The 19234-nt window shown below is 39.5% G+C and overlaps 2 protein-coding genes across 5 annotated transcripts in view; one reads left to right on the forward strand and one right to left on the reverse strand.

The window, feature by feature from the left end:
- LOC144052086 (muscleblind-like protein 1) overlaps nt 1–14959 on the forward strand; it is a 76490-nt gene extending 61531 nt beyond the window's left edge. For 2 of the 4 annotated variants that reach the window (XM_077565897.1, XM_077565896.1), the window contains exons 4-10: nt 1704–1904; nt 5850–6089; nt 7476–7626; nt 8619–8654; nt 9902–9993; nt 10202–10275; nt 11006–14959. In XM_077565897.1, coding sequence (XP_077422023.1) covers nt 1704–1904; nt 5850–6089; nt 7476–7626; nt 8619–8654; nt 9902–9993; nt 10202–10258 — 777 coding nt within the window. In that variant the 3' untranslated portion in view covers nt 10259–10275; nt 11006–14959. The remainder of the gene's footprint in view (nt 1–1703; nt 1905–5849; nt 6090–7475; nt 7627–8618; nt 8655–9901; nt 9994–10201; nt 10276–11005) is intronic. The other 2 variants (XM_077565898.1, XM_077565900.1) reach the window with 2 other exon arrangements.
- LOC144052089 (succinate receptor 1-like) overlaps nt 1–19234 on the reverse strand; it is a 173570-nt gene that overhangs the window by 82185 nt on the left and 72151 nt on the right. The window contains exons 5-6 of the mRNA XM_077565903.1: nt 15038–15182; nt 9893–10057 (exon numbers count right to left, since the gene is read on the reverse strand). The gene's annotated coding sequence lies outside the window, so the exon portion shown is untranslated. The remainder of the gene's footprint in view (nt 1–9892; nt 10058–15037; nt 15183–19234) is intronic.

Below are 19234 nucleotides of genomic sequence, written 5' to 3' on the forward strand. Positions count from 1 at the left end.
GGGTCCAGGTCAAGAACGTGCAGGGAAAACTTGCAGCGTGTTATGGCTGCCTTTGATAGAATAACAATGGTAGAAAAATACTTTTTTTCTTTTTCATATTCCAGCACATTTTCTTTTTTCTTTTTGCCCACCGTCACCGTGTTACTTGAAACACAATGTTAGTGGAATTTGAAAAAAAGGGGAAAGACGTGTTGTGTTTTTTTTAATGTTTTTTTTTTTTTACGGTAGAACAGTAATACAGTAAGATTATGATATGGTTTTGTATGGTACAATCTTCTCAATGAAATATGATATACAGTAGGTTTGTATGGTATGGTGTGATCATAAGGTGTAGAAAGGTATAAGTAACAAAATGGTGTAATATTAGGCCTGGGAAGAAAAAGTCGTTCAAATAAATATGTTGACAAAAACTCAAAGTCATCCGATTTCTCGATGAAATAATCGATACAATACATTAATCGATTCTAAAAGGATTCAACAGCGGCAGCCCTAAATGATAGGATTTTGTGATAAGGTATGGAATGGTATACTGCTAATGCAGGGCTCCAGTCTCAATGTGTTCACCAACTCAGGTCAACAGGGCACCTTTTGTTTGAAGCCACCCAAAATATTGGAACGGATGTCACTCCCAGCCATTTGCACTGAAGCAACCCCCTTCGCTCCTGGCTGTTTTACTGGAGTTTGACTGATTTTGCAAGGCCCACAGAATATTGTGTTCTATTGCTATAAATATAACTATAAACATGGAACCTACCAAAAGAAAGATTAGCGTCTCCTCTTTCATCAGGTAAAAAAAAAAAAGATATTTGTATCTGTTTCCTTTTTGCAGCAATTAGCATTAGAATATAGCAAAAAATCATCATTATTGACATTCCTGTTGAAAATACTGGCAAAAGGAGCTTGTTGCAACATGGCCCTGGCGGATCTTTTATACTCTGCTGCCACCTTCTGGCCGTTTTTTGTAATAACTACCATTGCTTTAAGCCACCTCTTCATGTCAGAAGCTGCATCAAAGCCTTCTGTATGCTCAACATTAAAAAAACGTATAAATACGTTTTTGGGAGTGAATGACAAAGTATTAAAAAAGGTATTTACACGTTTTTGGGTTAGAATGTGTTAAATGGACTTCACATGAATAACATTTATTATTTGGTGGTAAAACCCGTACTTGCAATTACTGCATCAAGCCTCCGATCCATTGTCTTCACCACTTTTGAATTGAAATGCTTTTCTAGGCCTTTAACTGCAGCCTTTTTCAGATCTGGTTTGTTTCTGGGGCTTGTTCCCTTCAGAAGGTAAAATGCATACTCTTTTGGGTTAAGGTTCAGTGATTTGCTTTTAAGACCATCCACTTTCCCACCCTGATTAAGTTCTCCGTTGTGTTGGGTCGTTGTTTTGTTGCGTGATGAAACTTCACCCGATGAGTTTGGATGCACAAAATGGTTTTGTAGACTTTAGAACTGATTCTACTGCGACCATCGTGAGTTATATCATCGATAAAGACGAGTGAGCCCGTTCCAGAAACAACCATGCAAGATCCAACAATATTACAGATGATTAAATGTGATCTCATTTTGACACTTGAAGCTGTATTCCTTATAAAGCCGGTTTATTATCACAATAATGTTTATATTTGAGGTACAATTATTGCTTTAACCACAATCTATATTGATATAATGAATCAAATTCCTCTTTGGTTTCAGCCCATGTTTTCAGTCACGCCCGGCCTGGCAAGCAACGGCAACGGTGGCGCGGCGTTCAACCCTTACCTTGGCCCCATGTCGCCCGGCCTGATGCCCGCCGAGATCCTGCCCAGCGCCCCGGTACTGCTCACCAGCAACGCCAGCGTACCCGTCCCGGTCGCCACGGCGGCGCAGAAACTGATGCGGACGGATAGATTGGAGGTGAGACGCGCGGAGGCATGCATGTTTGTATTATAGAGATTTGGAATCATTATTCAATCACGTCCATTCGTTTAAAGCAAAACAGCAGTCGCTGAACATTATTTCACAAGCCGGCAAAGCAATTAGCCTTTGAAATGTGGGATGTGTCTGAATATTAAAGACACTTCCCTCAAACAGCATCTGTGTGTAGACTTTAATTATGTATCCAGTACACAGTTTGTGTACTCTACACTACAACCATTAGCATAATATGGTCATTACCCAGACTTAAGCAAAGAGGAAGTGACATTAATAAGCGTAGCTCTGCACACATTATCCCAGTCCAAGTTTCTCAGAATCTCCACGAAACTTGTAAAGAATCTTTCCACTTTCCATGAAACCAATCAGTCACATGATGAGCGCGCCGCTCGTCTAGCTGTGCGCAGCTAATCATTAATTGGACTGCAGCTCCGTCTCATCCATTATGCAGCCCCGCCCGGGAAACAACGGCGGCAGGATAACGAGCTAATCGTTAGCTCGCAGGCGGGTGGTGGGCGACAAAGTTAGGATGCTAGCATTTAACATGTAACAGTGGGCGGTCAGGTAATTGATGGCGGCGGGGGGGTGGGGGGGGGGTGATGAGGAAGTCGCCGGGCAGACGACATGCAGAGAGAGGGGGATTGGATCGGTGACAGGACAAAATAGATGGTGGGAGCAGACGGGGCGGAGTTATGGGGAAAATCAATTTGGAGACCTGTTGCGGTCATCAGATGCGGAAGACGGAGCAGGCGTTAGATTTCAATGCGGAGTCAAGTGTCACGCTGGAGACGAGAGCAAGCTGGCAACCCGCAGCGCAATTATCATTACGACCGTCTCGTTCGGCTATTATGAGCGCTTTCATTCAAACCCACGCAAACAGATTAGAAAACATTTGAAGCCGCGATCAGAAGAACAGATGACTTTTTACATCGGAAATACCATTTTTTATTGTTATTTTTCTTTGTATGCTGTCGCTTGTGGGCATTCTTTTTTTCGTTGTCGACGTTTAATAATGAAAAATAAAAATACAAATGAATAATTAATAATAATAATAATGCACGAAAGCATCCATCCATTATGGTCGCAGGCGAGCTCGATCCTATCCTGAGTGGATAATAATAATAAAAATAAATAATAATAATAATAACTATTATATCCATCCATCCATCCATTTTCTTGGCCGCTTTTTCCTCACAAGGGTCGCGGGGGTGCTGGAGCCTATCCCAGCTGGCTTCGGGCAGTAGGCGGGGTACACCCTGAACTGGTTGCCAGCCAATCGCAGGGCAACTATTATATATTATTTTTAATTATTATTATTATTATTATTATTATTATCATCATAATAATAACAATAATAATAGTAATAATAATAATAAATATTATTATTATTGCCTAAGTTAGAAGTCTCCAAATCCGGTCCTCAAGAGCCCCGAGGCAGCCTGTTCTCCATGTCTCCCTCCTCCAACACGCCTGAACCAAATAATCAGGATGATTATCAGGCTTCAGCAGAGCTTGCTGATCATTTCATTCAGGTGCGTTGGAGGAGGGGAAACATAGTAAACAGACCGGATAAGGGCTCTCTCTCAAGGACCTGATTTGGAGACCCCTGCTTTAAATATTGCGGCCATAAAAGATTGTAAAAAATCATTTGATGAAGTCATTTTGGAGGAGGAAGACATGGAGACCAATAAGGTCTCTCGAGGACGGGACTTTTTTCCTCGTGTTTAGAAAATAAGACAAAAGCAACACATTCACGAAACATGACGGGTCCAGTTTTTAACCTTTACAGAAAGAAGAAAGACATAATTTATTTATTCCTTTATGTATCGTTACTGTGCTTTTTCCGGTAATGACTTTTTCCAGGCTTCTGATTGGCTAGTAGGGCCTTCTGGTTACATCATTGGTGTGATAAGACTTTTTTTCCCCCTTATAAATAGCCGCGCACGTGGACAAAACCGTTTACGCTCATCATTCGCAACACAATTCATCAGGAACTCACTTTGCTAAAAATATCCCAGGACGGAGCCAGACATATTTGACTTGCTGCTGTGCCATTCAAAATAAACAGAGCTGGAATTCTGTGGACGCATACGTTACACCCAATTTCACTCCGTCGCCGAGAAATCTCCTATTTTAGAAGACAAGCAGCTCTGCAAAAATATTTTCCACAACTCTCCATCTTCTCCTCTTTCTGTCCGTCTTTTTTCTTAAGTGCTTCCGAAGCGCGGCGCTCGCCGACTCGCAAAAAAACTCACATGTTGCTTTTTTCACCTGCGAGCGCGCCTGATGCAAATGGTGAGAACGGCGGTTGCCATGGGGATGCAAATATGATTAACGGGCCCTTCATTTGCTTCCCCACCTAAGCACTCTGGGCGGGTTACAGCTCACTCTAATGCATGATTAAGCACTGTTAAGGTCCACGCCGGCTGCAGGGAACATGAAATTGCTCCAATTTGGCCTCACTCTCTTTTTTTTTTTAAACTAACCATACACGCGCTTGTCTCCTTGATCCCGATCTCTCTGTCCTTTACTCCAAATTCATCATCTACTCCCACGTTTCCTCTCCCTCCCTCCCTCCATCGCCCACCTCGCCAACATCTGCCTGACAACAAGGCGGCCTCTTTTTTTCTCACTGAGGCCAGTTGTAGCGATGGTGGCGCTGGGAGGGGATGAATATGTATTCCGCGTGTATATTTAGAGAGCTACGCGTGAGGCCTTCAACCAACTTCTAGCTGTGATTGGTGTTTGTAGCTGATTAGCCGTCATGGCGACAGACAGTTTGTGCACAAATCGCTTTATGCGTGCAGATAAACCGAAACGGAGATATACGCACAGGGTGTTATGATATTAAATCTGTTTTAGTGCGATTGAGACTCAGCAGAAGGAGACTGAGCTCAAGCAGAGACGATAAGTTAGTGCGCGCCTCTTAAAAGTGTCATAATGTAATTCTAAAGGAAGAAAAAAGATCTCATTTTATACACATGCTAACCTTGTGTGTTTGTGTGCGTGTTGGTAAATACGTCAATGTCAGGCGCCCTCTCCTTCAGCTCTCATATTTCCCATGGGCCTCACTGAGCAGCCAGGCCCTCGCGTTCCACAAGCATTTGCTGCCCCCTATAGTCCCGCCGAGGAACAGCAGTCCGGCTCATTTGAATAACGCTTGGATGCGGCTTGATTGATGAGCCCGTAAAAACGAGCGGCAGTCACGCTCTGTTCTGCCTATCAATCGCGAGTAACGCCTCCACCCGTCAATTAGATTGATCGTCTCTGTGTGCCTGAAGTGATCATCAGCTTGTGAACAGGAGAAGCGGATTAATTAATTTGTCAAATGCTGAAGTAAATGAAGCTGTGGATTACTGACGGGCCGGCTTGTCTTTTTGCGTTTTTAGGGTGTTAAAAAAAAAAAAAGAGAGCGATTTTCTTGAAATAATATTTGTCATGTTTTGTCAAAGCGTTTCCACGGATGAAATGCGGGCATTGGGGCAGCTATTGAGCACGTTTGTTGCTTAGGTGGAGTCAAATGAAGCTTGAGACGTCTGGTCAGACCGGATCCAGAGCTGATTTTTTTTTTTACTGCATTTAATAAATGTTTGCTAATAATATAAAATATTCTTGTCAACAACTACTTTATGTATTATTATTATTATTATTCACAAAATTATATTACTATTTTAAAAGAAATGGCTAATGCCGATGCCAATTTTTGGTCAAAAAAAAATACTGATTACCGATTAACCGGCCATTTAATTTTCATATTTAAAAAAAATAATAAATAAACATGACTGTGTGTAAAATAGTGACATTCAGGTCAATTCCTTGCACAGCTTGCATTGCTAACCTAAGCATAGCTTATAAATTTTTTTGCTAGGTTCACTATATCTAAGATTATAAAAAAATTCATTATCCCGTCGTACGTTTGTGACCCAGGTATGTCGGGAGTACCAGAGGGGCAACTGCACCCGTGGCGAGAACGACTGCCGCTTCGCGCATCCGTCCGACAGCACCATGATCGACACCAACGACAACACTGTGACGGTGTGCATGGATTACATCAAGGGCCGCTGCACTCGGGAGAAGTGCAAGTACTTCCACCCGCCCGCTCACCTACAGGCCAAAATCAAAGCGGCCCAGCATCAAGTCAACCAGGCGGCGGCCGCTGCAGCCATGGTAGGCGTCCTCGCTATTGCCTTGAAATGGAGAGTAAATATGATGTTACTTTAGATGGACACTACTTAAGATTCATCTATTGGCTGGATTGGAATCGGACAATATTTAGCATTTTATGGAAAATCGGTTATCGGCTGCAGTCTTATTTTGCATGATCAATCAATTATGTCATTGATCGTCTCGTGAAATAAGACATTACACGTTATATTTAATGTTTTCCCCCAAAAAATTTTAAATAATTTTTTTACCCCGTATATTTCAATTGCCGTCAATTAAACACGGGTTTTCGCTATTCGCTAATATCTAAATGGCGGCAGATTGTTTAAATAGATCTTTTGATCAAATCGTGGTATATTTTTTTAAACGACGCTGGTAAAAAAATATATCCATATTAGGAATGCCTGTTATCTATTTATCCTCATAATGATATTAACGATGCGCATGTTCTAGTTTTGTTGTGGTTGTAAACTGCATTGCAATGATTGTTTTTTGTTTTGTTTTGTTTTTTGTTTTTCCACACCGACCCACAATGCACTGCTGCCCGCCTCCCCATGACGCACCCGCCGCTTGCTGGTTTATGTTAATGCGCTTGAACCCCATTGGCCCATTGCCATCATGTGCTCGCTGCCTGCTAATTAAGACTCAGTCGGCTGTCAAATCACCGAAGCGGCCCCTCGACGCGGCTTTCGACCTGGTACCTATGACCTTTCGTCTCTAGGCCTGGCATGTGGCTGTTGTCTCCTAGATGTTTATTTGGGCTGATGAACTGACTCAAATGGAATTAGCGTATTTCCTCAAATAGTGGCTTCCGCTCTAATTGACTCGTTGATCCGGGTCAGTACAGTACAGTCCTTCTTTCTCAAACCTGCTACATTAGAGAAAAGTAAACGCCCCCTGGTGGTTATATGAGGAAATAGAGTATGTTTGTAACAATCACAATTCTCTATTAGAAGAGAATGTCAAATTATTTACTGGGCTTACCAAATTAAAAGAATATACAGTATGCAATCTAATATATCCATTTTTAAAAGTCAGTTTGTCACCTTGTGAGTCTATAATGCATGCAAATTGTATTTTTGTGTGTGTCTAATATCTTGCATGGTATAGTCAACATTTGTGAGCGTTTTAGAGCTTCTAGCGCTGTAATCTACAAAGTAGTACATGCAAATTCAATGCAGCTTTCACCATTTGCGATTTAGTGTACCAGCCATGCATCAAAACAGCAGAATTGCTGTTTTTATATTCATCACATGAGGTCCATCATTTTATTCTCAGTATTGCCAGCATTTTTCTGTCGGGTTGACTACATCCTCTAATGATGTTCTTCTCCCCCTTCTTTGCCCCGAATGTTTCGTCCGTAATGGTCGCTCTCGTTCCCCTCATCAGGGGCTCCCTCCCGTCCTGCCCCCTTTACCAAAGAGACCCGCACTTGAAAAAGCCAACGGTGCCACCACCATGTTCAACGCCGGTGTATTCCAGTACCAACAAGCTCTGGCCAACATGCAGTTCCAGCAGCAGGCTGCCTTCATCCCGTCGGGTGAGTCCTGACATGCGAGCGCTGCGCTCTGCATGCTCACTGGCTGCCAAGTCATATGGAACGCACGCTACTTTTCCGCTAATCGATACACTACAAATCTGTTATTAGCATTAAAAAAAAAAAAATATATATATATATATATAGATAGATAGATAGATACATATATATATAGTTTTTTTTTGTTTTGTTTTTTTGTTAACGCGCGTTTAATGGCTTGTTGATCTCTTATACTCTGATGCCACCTGCTGGCCGTTTTTGTAATAACTACCATTGCTTCAACCGTTCTCTTTAGTTCAGAGGATGCATCAAAGCCTTCTGTATGCTCTAGCATTTAAAAAAAAAAAATTAAATTAAAAAAAAACGTATAAATACGGCTTTGGCAGCATGGTAATATTTAAGATAGAACACATTTATTTGTTTTTGGGAGCAAATGAGTTAATCATGAGTTAATTAGCGCAGTCATACGATTAATTCAGATTTAAAAAATGTGTTGTCCGACACCCCTATTATATATATATATATATATATATATATGTGTGTGTGTGTGTGTTACAGTTTAGTTATTTTTGTCATTTTCACAACTTTTAACAAAAAAAGGCACCAAAAGTGACCACTGAACAAAACTAAAGCTGAGTGTGTGAATGATCAAAAGACACTAAGGGAATTGAGCTGTAACAATACATCACCGTCCGTCCCAGTCTGGATCCATATATGCAAAACACAAAAAAGTATTGATACTGTGTCTGCATTGTGCACACATTTGTTTTTTCTAATCACCATTGTTCTTTTTGGAATGTTGTAGTAAAATACTAAAATTACCACATTTTGTATGACTGTGTACTAATTTTCTACTACAATCATTTTGTGTGGTGATGTGATGTCATCCAGGTGAAAGCCAATCATGTCTGATTTTTATAAATGACTTTTCTTCATTTACCCCCACACCCCCCTCCCTTTCCACTCCACTTCCTGTTGCAATGCATGATGGGCAGGCTCGATATTGTGCATGACGCCTGCAACAAGTGTTGGTAGGTGCCAGCTTTCCTTACCAATTCTACTGTTGTATGTTTTATGTAAAGACGACACCATGTGAGACCAAACGTTATGCGTGTGTTTTTTTTTCTTTAAACTTTGAAATCACACTTTGGTGGTATGAATTCCCCATTATGCTCTGCTGCAGGTTTGCCTGTCACTTAATGCTTGTTGCAGTTTTTATGTCCCCCCCCCCCAAGCTCGCTAACACCTCATTATGCTGCCTGGCTATAAACATACAAACAAACAATACTTGATTAATTGTCTTGTAAAATCATTTGTAAAAGGAATATACACGGCGCTATGGAACTACTTTGAGGGTCTCTTTAATTTGTTATGTTGGAGTAAACTCAAATGATAAATATATAGATACATACAAAAAAAAAAGTAGTATTTTAACTGCCACAGCAAAGGTTTTTCAATGTTGTCTTAATAGTTTAAACAGAAACATATATTTTTGTCCATAAGCATCTACTGACACTCCAGTAAAATATCATATACTTCATACATTCAGACCATTTTTAGTTTATGTTATGTCTTTTCTTTTATGAAATTTGGGGCTGGGTGATCCACATATTTAACTTAATGGCACATTTAATTGTGTATTTTTTTTGTTTGTTTTTTAAAGAAAATAACATTATTAAAGAAAACTTAATTAGAAATAAATAATATTTTACAATAAGGCTAGAACATGAAAAAATGTAGGGAAAAAAAATCTCCATTAATATGTACTCTCAGTATCATTAATAAATGACACACATTTTAAGTGAAGTAATATTTACAGTATGTGTCCGTGTTGTAATTCAGATTTTTCTTTTTTCATAAAATAAATGAAATTATTTTGGGCACATAAGCATAGCTTTTTAGGGGGGGACTAAAATACCTGACAAAAATTGTAATGAAAGATTGTACATATTGGCCTATTGTATGCATACTGTATGATCTTTTTAATTTTTGTTTTGCTGAAAATGTATTTATTAGGCTAACTGCAAAAAAACATCTATAACGAGCACTGATTATTTTTATTCCTCCACACTATTTTTAATTATAAAGGGCCACATTTGCCAACTTTCATTGGGAGAATATAGAATCCACTGTAAACAATAGCTGCATTGAAAACTTTTCAGATCGCTCATGTTTCTGGCCCCTCCCATATACCGGCATACAAAAATGCTGCTCATGAGCTGTGGTTCAAACGCTTGTGTGTGTGTGTGTGTGTGTGTGTGATCTTTACCTCCCCAAGTACCCATGATGCACGGTGCTTCTCCGGCCACTGTGTCCGCAGCCACCACATCTGCCACAAGTGTTCCCTTTGCAACCGTCTCAGCCAATCAGGTTTGCTCCTCTCTCTTTTCCTGCGCCCTCCACTGGTTGTCTGTCTCTCGCATGCGTGCGCCTCCTGATGAATTATGAATGATAGCGTGAGTCTGAATCTCTGTCAAGCCGTCAGCTATAGTATGATTGCTTCCATCATTGGTATGCTGTACGGTGAATTTGTGAGCGTTATATAACGTGCTTCTCGTTTTCTCTCTTTTTCTTTTAGATTCCAATAATATCTGCGGAGCATCTGACTAGTCACAAATACGTGACCCAGATGTAGGAGCCTCAAACACAACAGTAAGTACTTACTACTCATCCTCCAATCAAAACTGTCTCCTTTACAATTAAAAAACTTTAATAGATAGATAGATAGATAGATAGATAGATACTTTTATCTTCTACAAGGGACATTTACTTCAGTAATCTCCAAAAGAACTAGCTAGCGAGCTGAGCTAGCTAGCTAGGTAGCTACGAAGATAGATAGATAGATAGATAGATAGATAGATAGATAGATAGATAGATAGATAGATAGATAGATAGATAGATAGATAGATAGATAGATACTTTTATCTTCTACAAGGGACATTTACTGTTTCAGTAATCTCCAAAAGAGCTAGCTAGCTACGTAGATAGATAGATAGATAGATAGATAGATAGATAGATAGATAGATAGATAGATAGATAGATAGATAGATAGATAGATAGATAGATAGATAGATAGATAGATAGATAGATAGATAGATAGATAGATACTTTTATCTTCTACAAGGGACATTTACTGTTTCAGTAATCTCCAAAAGAGCTAGCTAGCGAGCTGAGCTAGCTAGCTAGGTAGCTACATAGATAGATAGATAGATAGATAGATAGATAGATAGATACTTTTATCTTCTACAAGGGACATTTACTGTTTCAGTAATCTCCAAAAGAGCTAGCTAGCTAGGTAGCTACGTAGATAGATAGATAGATAGATAGATATCTTGCACCCCAAAGCACTACAACGTCAATTTTCTTTTTTTTTTCTTACCAGGTGTATCTGCAGCGCAAAGAGCAGCCATTCAACAGGCAACCCAATTAGAACTTGCCGAATCCACTCGTCAACAACAGAGAGTTTGCGGGTGGAGTCGGCTCTCGTCACTTCATGCACAACGCATACATTGAACAAGCGCCTTCCTCCTCCTCTCCGTAAAGGGAGGGCGCGTTTACCTTTATTCACCGGGCACACTTTGAATGTGAAGCGAATAAGACGATGTGCCGCGTCCACTGAGGCAGAGGAGGAATCGCGGCGTCTTTTGTACGTTTGTTCATTGGTTGTCTCTCATGTGTTTACACAAAGGTGCACCTTATATTTCAGTTGAAAGAGACGAAAGAAGAGGAATCAGACTGTGCCATGAAGGTTTTCATGTTTTTAGAAATCAACAACAACAACAAAAAAGGCCATACTTGCTAATACGCCAATGGTACTCATGCAAAGCAATCGGCTTTCCCTTTAAGGCGTCACTACTCGTCTTTGGTCCCGTCACGACCCATCACTGCTGATACGAAATCCTCAAATCTTCCGCGACGAGGTCAACAAAGATGGAGAATTAGTGTTTAGTCGCCGTGACAACTGCTGGCGGACGTGTTTGTTTTATTTTTTTGGGGGGGGGTCGTGGGTTTCCGACGGTTTGTTAGTGTCAATGTGGTGGTGTGGTCAGACATGCTTAAGAATATTTGTTTGTCAGAATTTTCCGATTTTTAGCCAAAGTCTTTTTTTGCAAAGTGTTTTTGTGTTTTGATTTAGGTGGGGTACACACACACACACACACACACACACACACATGAATTTGAGCTTTTTCCTTCACTTCACTTCCTAACAAAAGTTAGAAAAGGGCCGATTTTTGTATGATTTGAAAGATTACCCTGAATAGTGTGGAGTGTATGTATGTATGTATTCGAATGTAGAAAAGGACTGTTTCAAATTAATTAGACTCCACTTTTCCTTACTGACATTATTCTTTAGTCTCTCGCTTACAGTTTTTTTTTTCCCAGATTTTTTTTTTCATTTTTCTCTCTCGCTCAGTTTTATCCCTCACGTGTTTCTGCATTTTGGTTACATCTCTTTTTTCTCCTGTATGTATAGTAATGTGAGACTTAAAAATTTTTTGTCAAATATTTATGTTGACTTACTACTGTTCCGTTTTTGTTTTTTTTTGTTTTGTCATATATACTAACTGCTCTGTAAGGAAGAGGATTAGGGAAAGCGAAAAGAGAAAAAAAAGAGGTTGGAGGATTTTTAAAGTGAGAATTCTCACTTTAATCACAGAATTTTGATTTTCTGACTTCCCTCCACAATTCATAGCTCTTTAAAGTCAGAATTCTCACTTCTCAGAATTCTCATTTTATGTGAGAATTCTGAGAATACAGTGAGAATCCTGTCAAACTTTTTTTTTTTTTCCTCTTCACTGTGATCACATTATTATTATTATTTTTAAGTCTTTAGCATCTCAATTGTCTTCTTTACGTAATCTATTTCCTTCATTGGTGGTTGATTCCTTTAAATCGGGAGTCTCCAATTCCGGTCCTCGAGAGCCCCTCTCCAGCCTGTTTTTCATGATTCCCTCCTCCAACACACCTGAATCAAATAATCAGGATTGTTATCAGGCTTCTGCAGAGCTTTCTGATCATTTCATTCAGGTGTGTTGGAGGAGGGGAAACATGGTAAACAGACTGGATAAGGGCTCTCTCAAGGACCTGATTTGGAGACCCCTGCTTTAAATATTGCGGCCATAAAGGATTGTAAAAATCATTTTGTAAAGGTTGGTCAGAAGGCTTAAAGGTTACATTGAGGCACCTTTCCTAAACATTTTTATGACAAGTACTCGTTCTGAAAAATAAGAAGAATCCGAAGAGGCACTCACCAAGTTGGTCATGCTCACGGACATCTAAAAATGACCTGACTGGCATCTCATGGCTGAAGTCAGAGAGCAGCCATCTTGCGTTGCCATTGTCACCGACAGCTTCAGTTTGGTTCAGTATTGTGAATTGTGACGCCTTCACATGACTTGAGCACATCATCATAAGTAAGAGCAGTCAGAACAGGCTGATTTTTTTTTTCTTTCTGGTTGTTTGTCACATTTTTAATGTGTACCCCGTATTAAGGATTCAGTGTAGCTCATTTTGTCAGTTTCTTGTTAAGTATTTAATGGATGATGACAAAAAAACAAAAACAAAGGTTACGATTGTATCCCTCATCTAAAGCCTTAGAATGTACCATCGGGTCAAAACAATGCAACATGCCATTGGGAAGCCTGATCCGTGCCATGCCAACACTCGTTTGAATTCTCTTTCGTTGTATTTATCTCTATTATAACGCGTGTTCGAGTGTGTCTTTGCGTGTCCCCTCAGCTTTACCTGAAATTCTGTGTCCGTATGTTTTGATTTTAGTACGACTTGATGGTAATGTTTGTATTTTGTACGTTATGCATACCGACCAGATGCATATTAGTGTTCACTCCTCTAGTCTCTTTGTGTTCTCTGAGCAAAGATGTTTTCTATGAGTACTTAACAGTCCTAATAGAAGGGAGAGGTTGAGTTGTCGCTATGGCTACTGTCGCCGGCGACAACCGTTTAGTATTTTAACGATTGTAAGGTTTGTAACTAGTCATTTAATTTAAAGAAAATATATATACTATAAATATATAAAATATTGTTCTTGGATGTTTTAGATATGTTATTTTCTACTGTATCCATTTCAAATAATATCTATTGTTTGGATATTTTTACTCTCCTTGGAAATTGGGCCATGTCGGGAAAACAAGCTGCATATTTATTTTTTTTCCTCAGTGGGGTCCCGTGGCAGGAAGTCCACGCTCACTCAGTCAATTGCAAACAAAATGGAGGATGGCGGGGTCAAGCTCCCGGGGGCGATAAAGGTTGACTTTTTGCACTTCTGTACATAGTCAAAAAAAAAAAGAGAGAAAACATGTATATTGAGATCTTATTTTGAATAAAAAAAAAATGTCTGTAATGACGGAACGTTTTGTTAGGATAACCACAAAAAAAAAAAAGGCTGAACAAAAAATTGCTTGCAAAGGGCGTTGAGTTGGCATTCTCTAACCCCACCCCCTTTCAGGAATGGCCAATGTCGCTCTTCTTTTTATTTTATTTTTTAAATTAGTCAGCAGCTTGTAGTTTGCCCAGTAACTGTCTGGAGGAGGAGGGGGGGGGTTCCACTACCCCACCTGCACTGTCAGGCCTGTCAGGCCCAAACAACATAACACGTACTGTCTCTTTAACTGGGAGACAAATGCATGTTAAACATATAAACACGTTAAAAACAAAAACAAAAAAAACAAAAAAAAAAACAGTACTAAGACTAAAGAAAACATGTAACAGAGAAAGACATATTTACAATATTCATACACTATCAATATGTAAAGGAATAAGATATTTATAGAAAAAAATATAGAATAGTGGTTTATTTGAAAAAAATGGAGAGAAAAAAAAATCCTGAGACTACAGTATAGTCACCACTTGGAGAGACATACAGCACATAGTTCTCAGTATGTTCTTCTGTTCATGTAAGCTGTGCTTCTTTAGAAGATGAAACCACCGACCACAGCAACATTTTGGGAGTTTGGTCACCAGACCGGCTCATCTCGCACCTGCGACCAGCGCGCATGCTTTAATAGAAGAAAAACTTTTTTTTTTTTTTTAGTTTGTTTTGTTTTCTCTGCTCGTAGTGCTAATATGATGTATTCCGCCTTCTGCTGCCGTTTGTTTCTGCTTGTTTAACTGCGGCGGGCCCCCCTCCCCCCGTCCCTGTGTGTCAGTCAAGAGATGAAATGCTAGCCTAAAGCCATAAAATGTTTCATATGAATGGAGGTGGGCTAAAGCTCACGCATTGTTTGTTTTCCCAGGGGGCCTGCATTGCTATGTTTGATTCTTGCTGTTATGGATTTAAAAAAAAAAATGTAATAAAAAAAAACACAAAGCAACTGCATACGTGCGTGACTTAAATGGGTTATTGTACAAGGATGATGGATGATATGAGGGTGCGTTTGTTGTTCTTCATTCTAACCTGCCGCCGATTGGTCCTCCTGTGTCAAAAGCAGTTCTTGTCTCTTTAAGGATCCACCAGGAGCTGAATGACTGCGACACACCGTCCAGCCACAAGATGGAGCTGTCACTTTGTCAGGTTTGGTTTGTGGCACATGAGCCAGCGCCTGCAAATACATCACAGTGGATGTCATGACATTTATTGTATTGTATTAACGTATGTGTATAATTTTTTATTATTGTGGTTTGCAGTAGTGTAGAGCTGCACTCCCTCATACTAAGAATTGTTCCTAATTATTTCTCTTCACAAGAGGGGGGTAATATTAATTACTGTGCGGGTAGTGTTTTTGTTTGTAAAGTTACAGGGAGGGAGATTATTTCATTGCAGAATTATGCTGAAAAAGACTCCTGACTGTGTGATGTCCAATGTGTTCTTTACACCCTTCACGCTAGTCAAATTATGAAACTCTTCATTTCAGATTCTGAAGTCCTTGCTGAGTCACCCCTTGGCCAATTTTCTGGGGAGTGTGCATCTGATTACGGTGAATGTGTTTGCAGCAGCAAAAGCAAATGGGCGAGTGGAGTGAGAGCGGCAGCATTTCAATTTGCATCCCCTTGAAAAAGGAGCAATATTGATCCAGAATGTAACAAACAACAACACAAGCGGCTTGTCACGCTGCTGTGTGATGGAACACAAACCCTAATCAAAAGGTCTGACTTTACAAAGTTAGACTGCTCGCGTTTGAGGCAGCACTGCGGTTGTAGTGTTTAAGTGTAATGACTCAAACTGAGTCGTCTAATATGTTTGCCTTCTTCCGAGGTAAATCTTGTAAGGGCAATTCACAATTATATGTGACAGAATAGAGGCTTACATGGCAAAAATACAAAACCTCAAATCCAGGACCTAAGACAACATCATCACAAGGGACATAGTAACTGCATAGCAATTGGCAACATCGTCAGAAGAGACAAAGTAACTACATAGCAACTGACAAACTAATCACAAGAAGGATAACAATTGACAACGTCAACACAGGGGACATAGTAACTGTATAGCAAATGGCAACTTCATTATCACAAGTGACATATTAACTCCATAGGCAACTTCATCAGAAGAGACATATCAATTACATAGTAACTGCTGACTTAATCACAAGAAACATAACTGACAACATCAACACAATGAACATAGTAAGTGTATAGCAAATGACAACTTCGTCATCACAAGTGACATAATAATTCCATAGCAATCGACAACTTCATCAGAAGAGACATAGCAACTGCCGACTTAATCACAAGAAACATAACTGACAACATCAACACAAGGGACATAGTAACTGCATTTCTAATGACAACTTCATCAAAAAAAGACTATACTACAATATCATCATCATGATCATCAATTCAATGACTCAAACCAAAAGAATCATAACAAATGATTCAGAATGAGAGGCAAGTGGATGTAGAAAGTCTACACACCCGTGTTCACATGCCAGTTTTTTTTATGATGTAAAAACTGAGATCAAGAATTCATTTTAAAACGTGGCCACAATTAATTTTACCTACAACCTGTAAAACTGAACCCCATTAATAACACAAATAATATTGCAGCTGTTCTACTTTGCTTTTCCTACGTTATTTTATTATTATTTTTAATTCTGTGCAATCAACAGTTTATTTCACACGACAACAAATTGCATGTACAAATTTTATGTCGATTGTGGAAATAAAACTGAAAATTCAATTCAGAAGGAACAGTAATTGTTCTTACAAAAGGCATTAATCATCAGCCACATGTGTGCGGTTACAATTTGGTAGCAGGCAGACAAAATGTCAATGAAGTTTGCCTATGAAGGACTTGGCCATAATGATTATAAAATGGCTACTTCAAACCAAATTTGAAGACTTTCTTTTTGGCATTTTCATTTTAAGTAGCGTCATTTTTTTTCAAACTTCTGAGGGCGCTAGCAAGCCGATTTTCCATGCTCCTCCCAAGCACATAGGTTTTTGGGAGGACCTTTTTGTGAGTCTACTCATACTAGACATACCTAACATTTCATGTAGCATGAAAATGACTTTGGGCGGCTGAACCTATGGTAAAGAATTCCAGGGGTTATAAAAACAGACATACAGTACATTTTGACTGGAATAAACATGCATGCAAATTATGTTAAGGTTTTGATTATGGGAGAGCCTTAAACAATAATAACGAACTATGCAATTAACACTAATATCTGGTGATAATAAACTCAGCCTTATTCAAAGAGCAAATAATCACTAATCAAGCATTTGGATGCTTAGGACGGACAAGAAGAAGAAGTCGGTGGGGGTCTATCATCCGGAACTGTCACAATACGGGTCACGTTAAGAGGGCAGCCAGGACGCAGCTGTAGCCCCGCGCATGAACGGGCGCCATTCACGCACGGGCAGGAAGTCCGGAAATATACTACATAACACTTGTGAGCTACAGCCTCCATTGTGGCTTGGTTAACTTGCCTTTGTGGGATTGTTGCGGTGCAGTTTGAGGATGTCGCGAACGGTGTCAAATATCTGGCGGAGGCGAGAATGAGGAGAATGAGGAGGCAAACCATGTGAGCTAACAGATGAAGATGTGTTAATTGGAAATGGACAAAAGAGATGAGGAAGGTCCTTTTGGTGCACCCTGTTGATATCATATAACCCTTTGCCTCAACTATGTGGTTATTGTGACATTTTTTTCACTTTTAGTGATGAGCTGTGCGCTTTTTTCGTGCCTAGGACCATTGGCCTAACAGCACCCTTTGGTTTGAGAGTCCTTAGTTGAACTACAAAGTCAGCGGAATGTCTGGGTCACTTTATATTTAATCTAAGATAAACATCAATATGTACTTTAAATTTTTGACGGCAAACAGGAAGAATCAATTGTAATTTTCCTTTTATGAGATAGCTATCGCACTAAAGGGAGATTACTGTATTATTTTTTTCTTTCCCTTCAAATTGAAACGTTTCCACTCTTGATAAGAGAATCGAAATGTGCTTGAGTTCAGAGATTGAGTTGAATTTGATTTAAGAGCGCCTGCAGTCACGTTCCCGCCAAAATGTACAAACACAAATTAATCGTGTCTTATTGAACATGCTGAACTCCAATATTAATAATAATATGTCACTTAGCGATGGGCTAAATGTCCATTTAAGGGCTTAAATTCTCACCCAACCGGTTGTGACAGAGTTCAATAATCTTTTCTGTTTGGCTTTGATTTAATGCCGCTGAGGATAAATGGTTCCGAGGAAGTAAGGAGGGAAAGATATTGAAGGCAGGATATTAATCGACTGGTTCGCTCTGAGAATTGGCTGTAGCGACAGCGGCATGGAGTTGAAGTTATTAAGCTCTGCCAGGTCATTTCTTATACTATACTTATGCTAAATTCTTTTCTTTCTTTTTTTTTTTTACTAATTCTATTATACTGTATATTGATAGTTCATGCCCAGGAGAGGCATTACTCCCACTGCGCTGCGATTTTTCTACTCCATATAAAAGTGTTGATGAGCAAAGTTAGTCAATGAGCAGAATTCGCAATGAACACAAATTCTGTACGTTTGTACTCGGACTGGAAAAAAAATGCTCCGATACTAACATCTTACTCAAGACTTACCAGCCTGACATACAGTATAACCTTCAAGTAGTGTTTAGTATTATTTTGTATTTTCAGCTGATCACTTTGTTAGCTGAATGCTAATTATGCTTTGCAAAATGGATGATAGCCTCTGCATGGGCTTCGAACCTCTGTCGCTGGCTCATTTGTTCTTCATTCGTATCTACTGTATGAACTCCCATACGCAATACCCTTTAGTGTTCAGACTGAAGCTTAATATAAACAAAACGACTATAATATACAGTAAGTGAAATGAGTTGTATGGCTATTGGTGCATCCCTAGTTGTAATCATTGTTCAAATATTGTTGAAAACGGACACAATCTTTGGGAAAAGGGAAAAAGACTTTTTTTAGGTTCAACTTAGGTTGTATTAATGACACAACTGGATAAATCTTCTATCACGACTCAACGTGCCAGTTTTTCCAAATTTGCCCATTTTCTCCTACGTGGAAGAGGCGACAGATTTCGCATTAGCAAGTTAGCGTCTTGCCTCTTTGGTTTCGAATTAATACCACGGTAGGCGTGCGCTAATTGTGAGGATTAAAATCAGCAACTTAATGAAAACTCAGTATGCATCATTGGGTGT

Source organism: Vanacampus margaritifer, chromosome 5 (assembly GCF_051991255.1).
Source record: "Vanacampus margaritifer isolate UIUO_Vmar chromosome 5, RoL_Vmar_1.0, whole genome shotgun sequence".
NCBI classification, from domain to species: Eukaryota; Metazoa; Chordata; class Actinopteri; order Syngnathiformes; family Syngnathidae; genus Vanacampus; species Vanacampus margaritifer.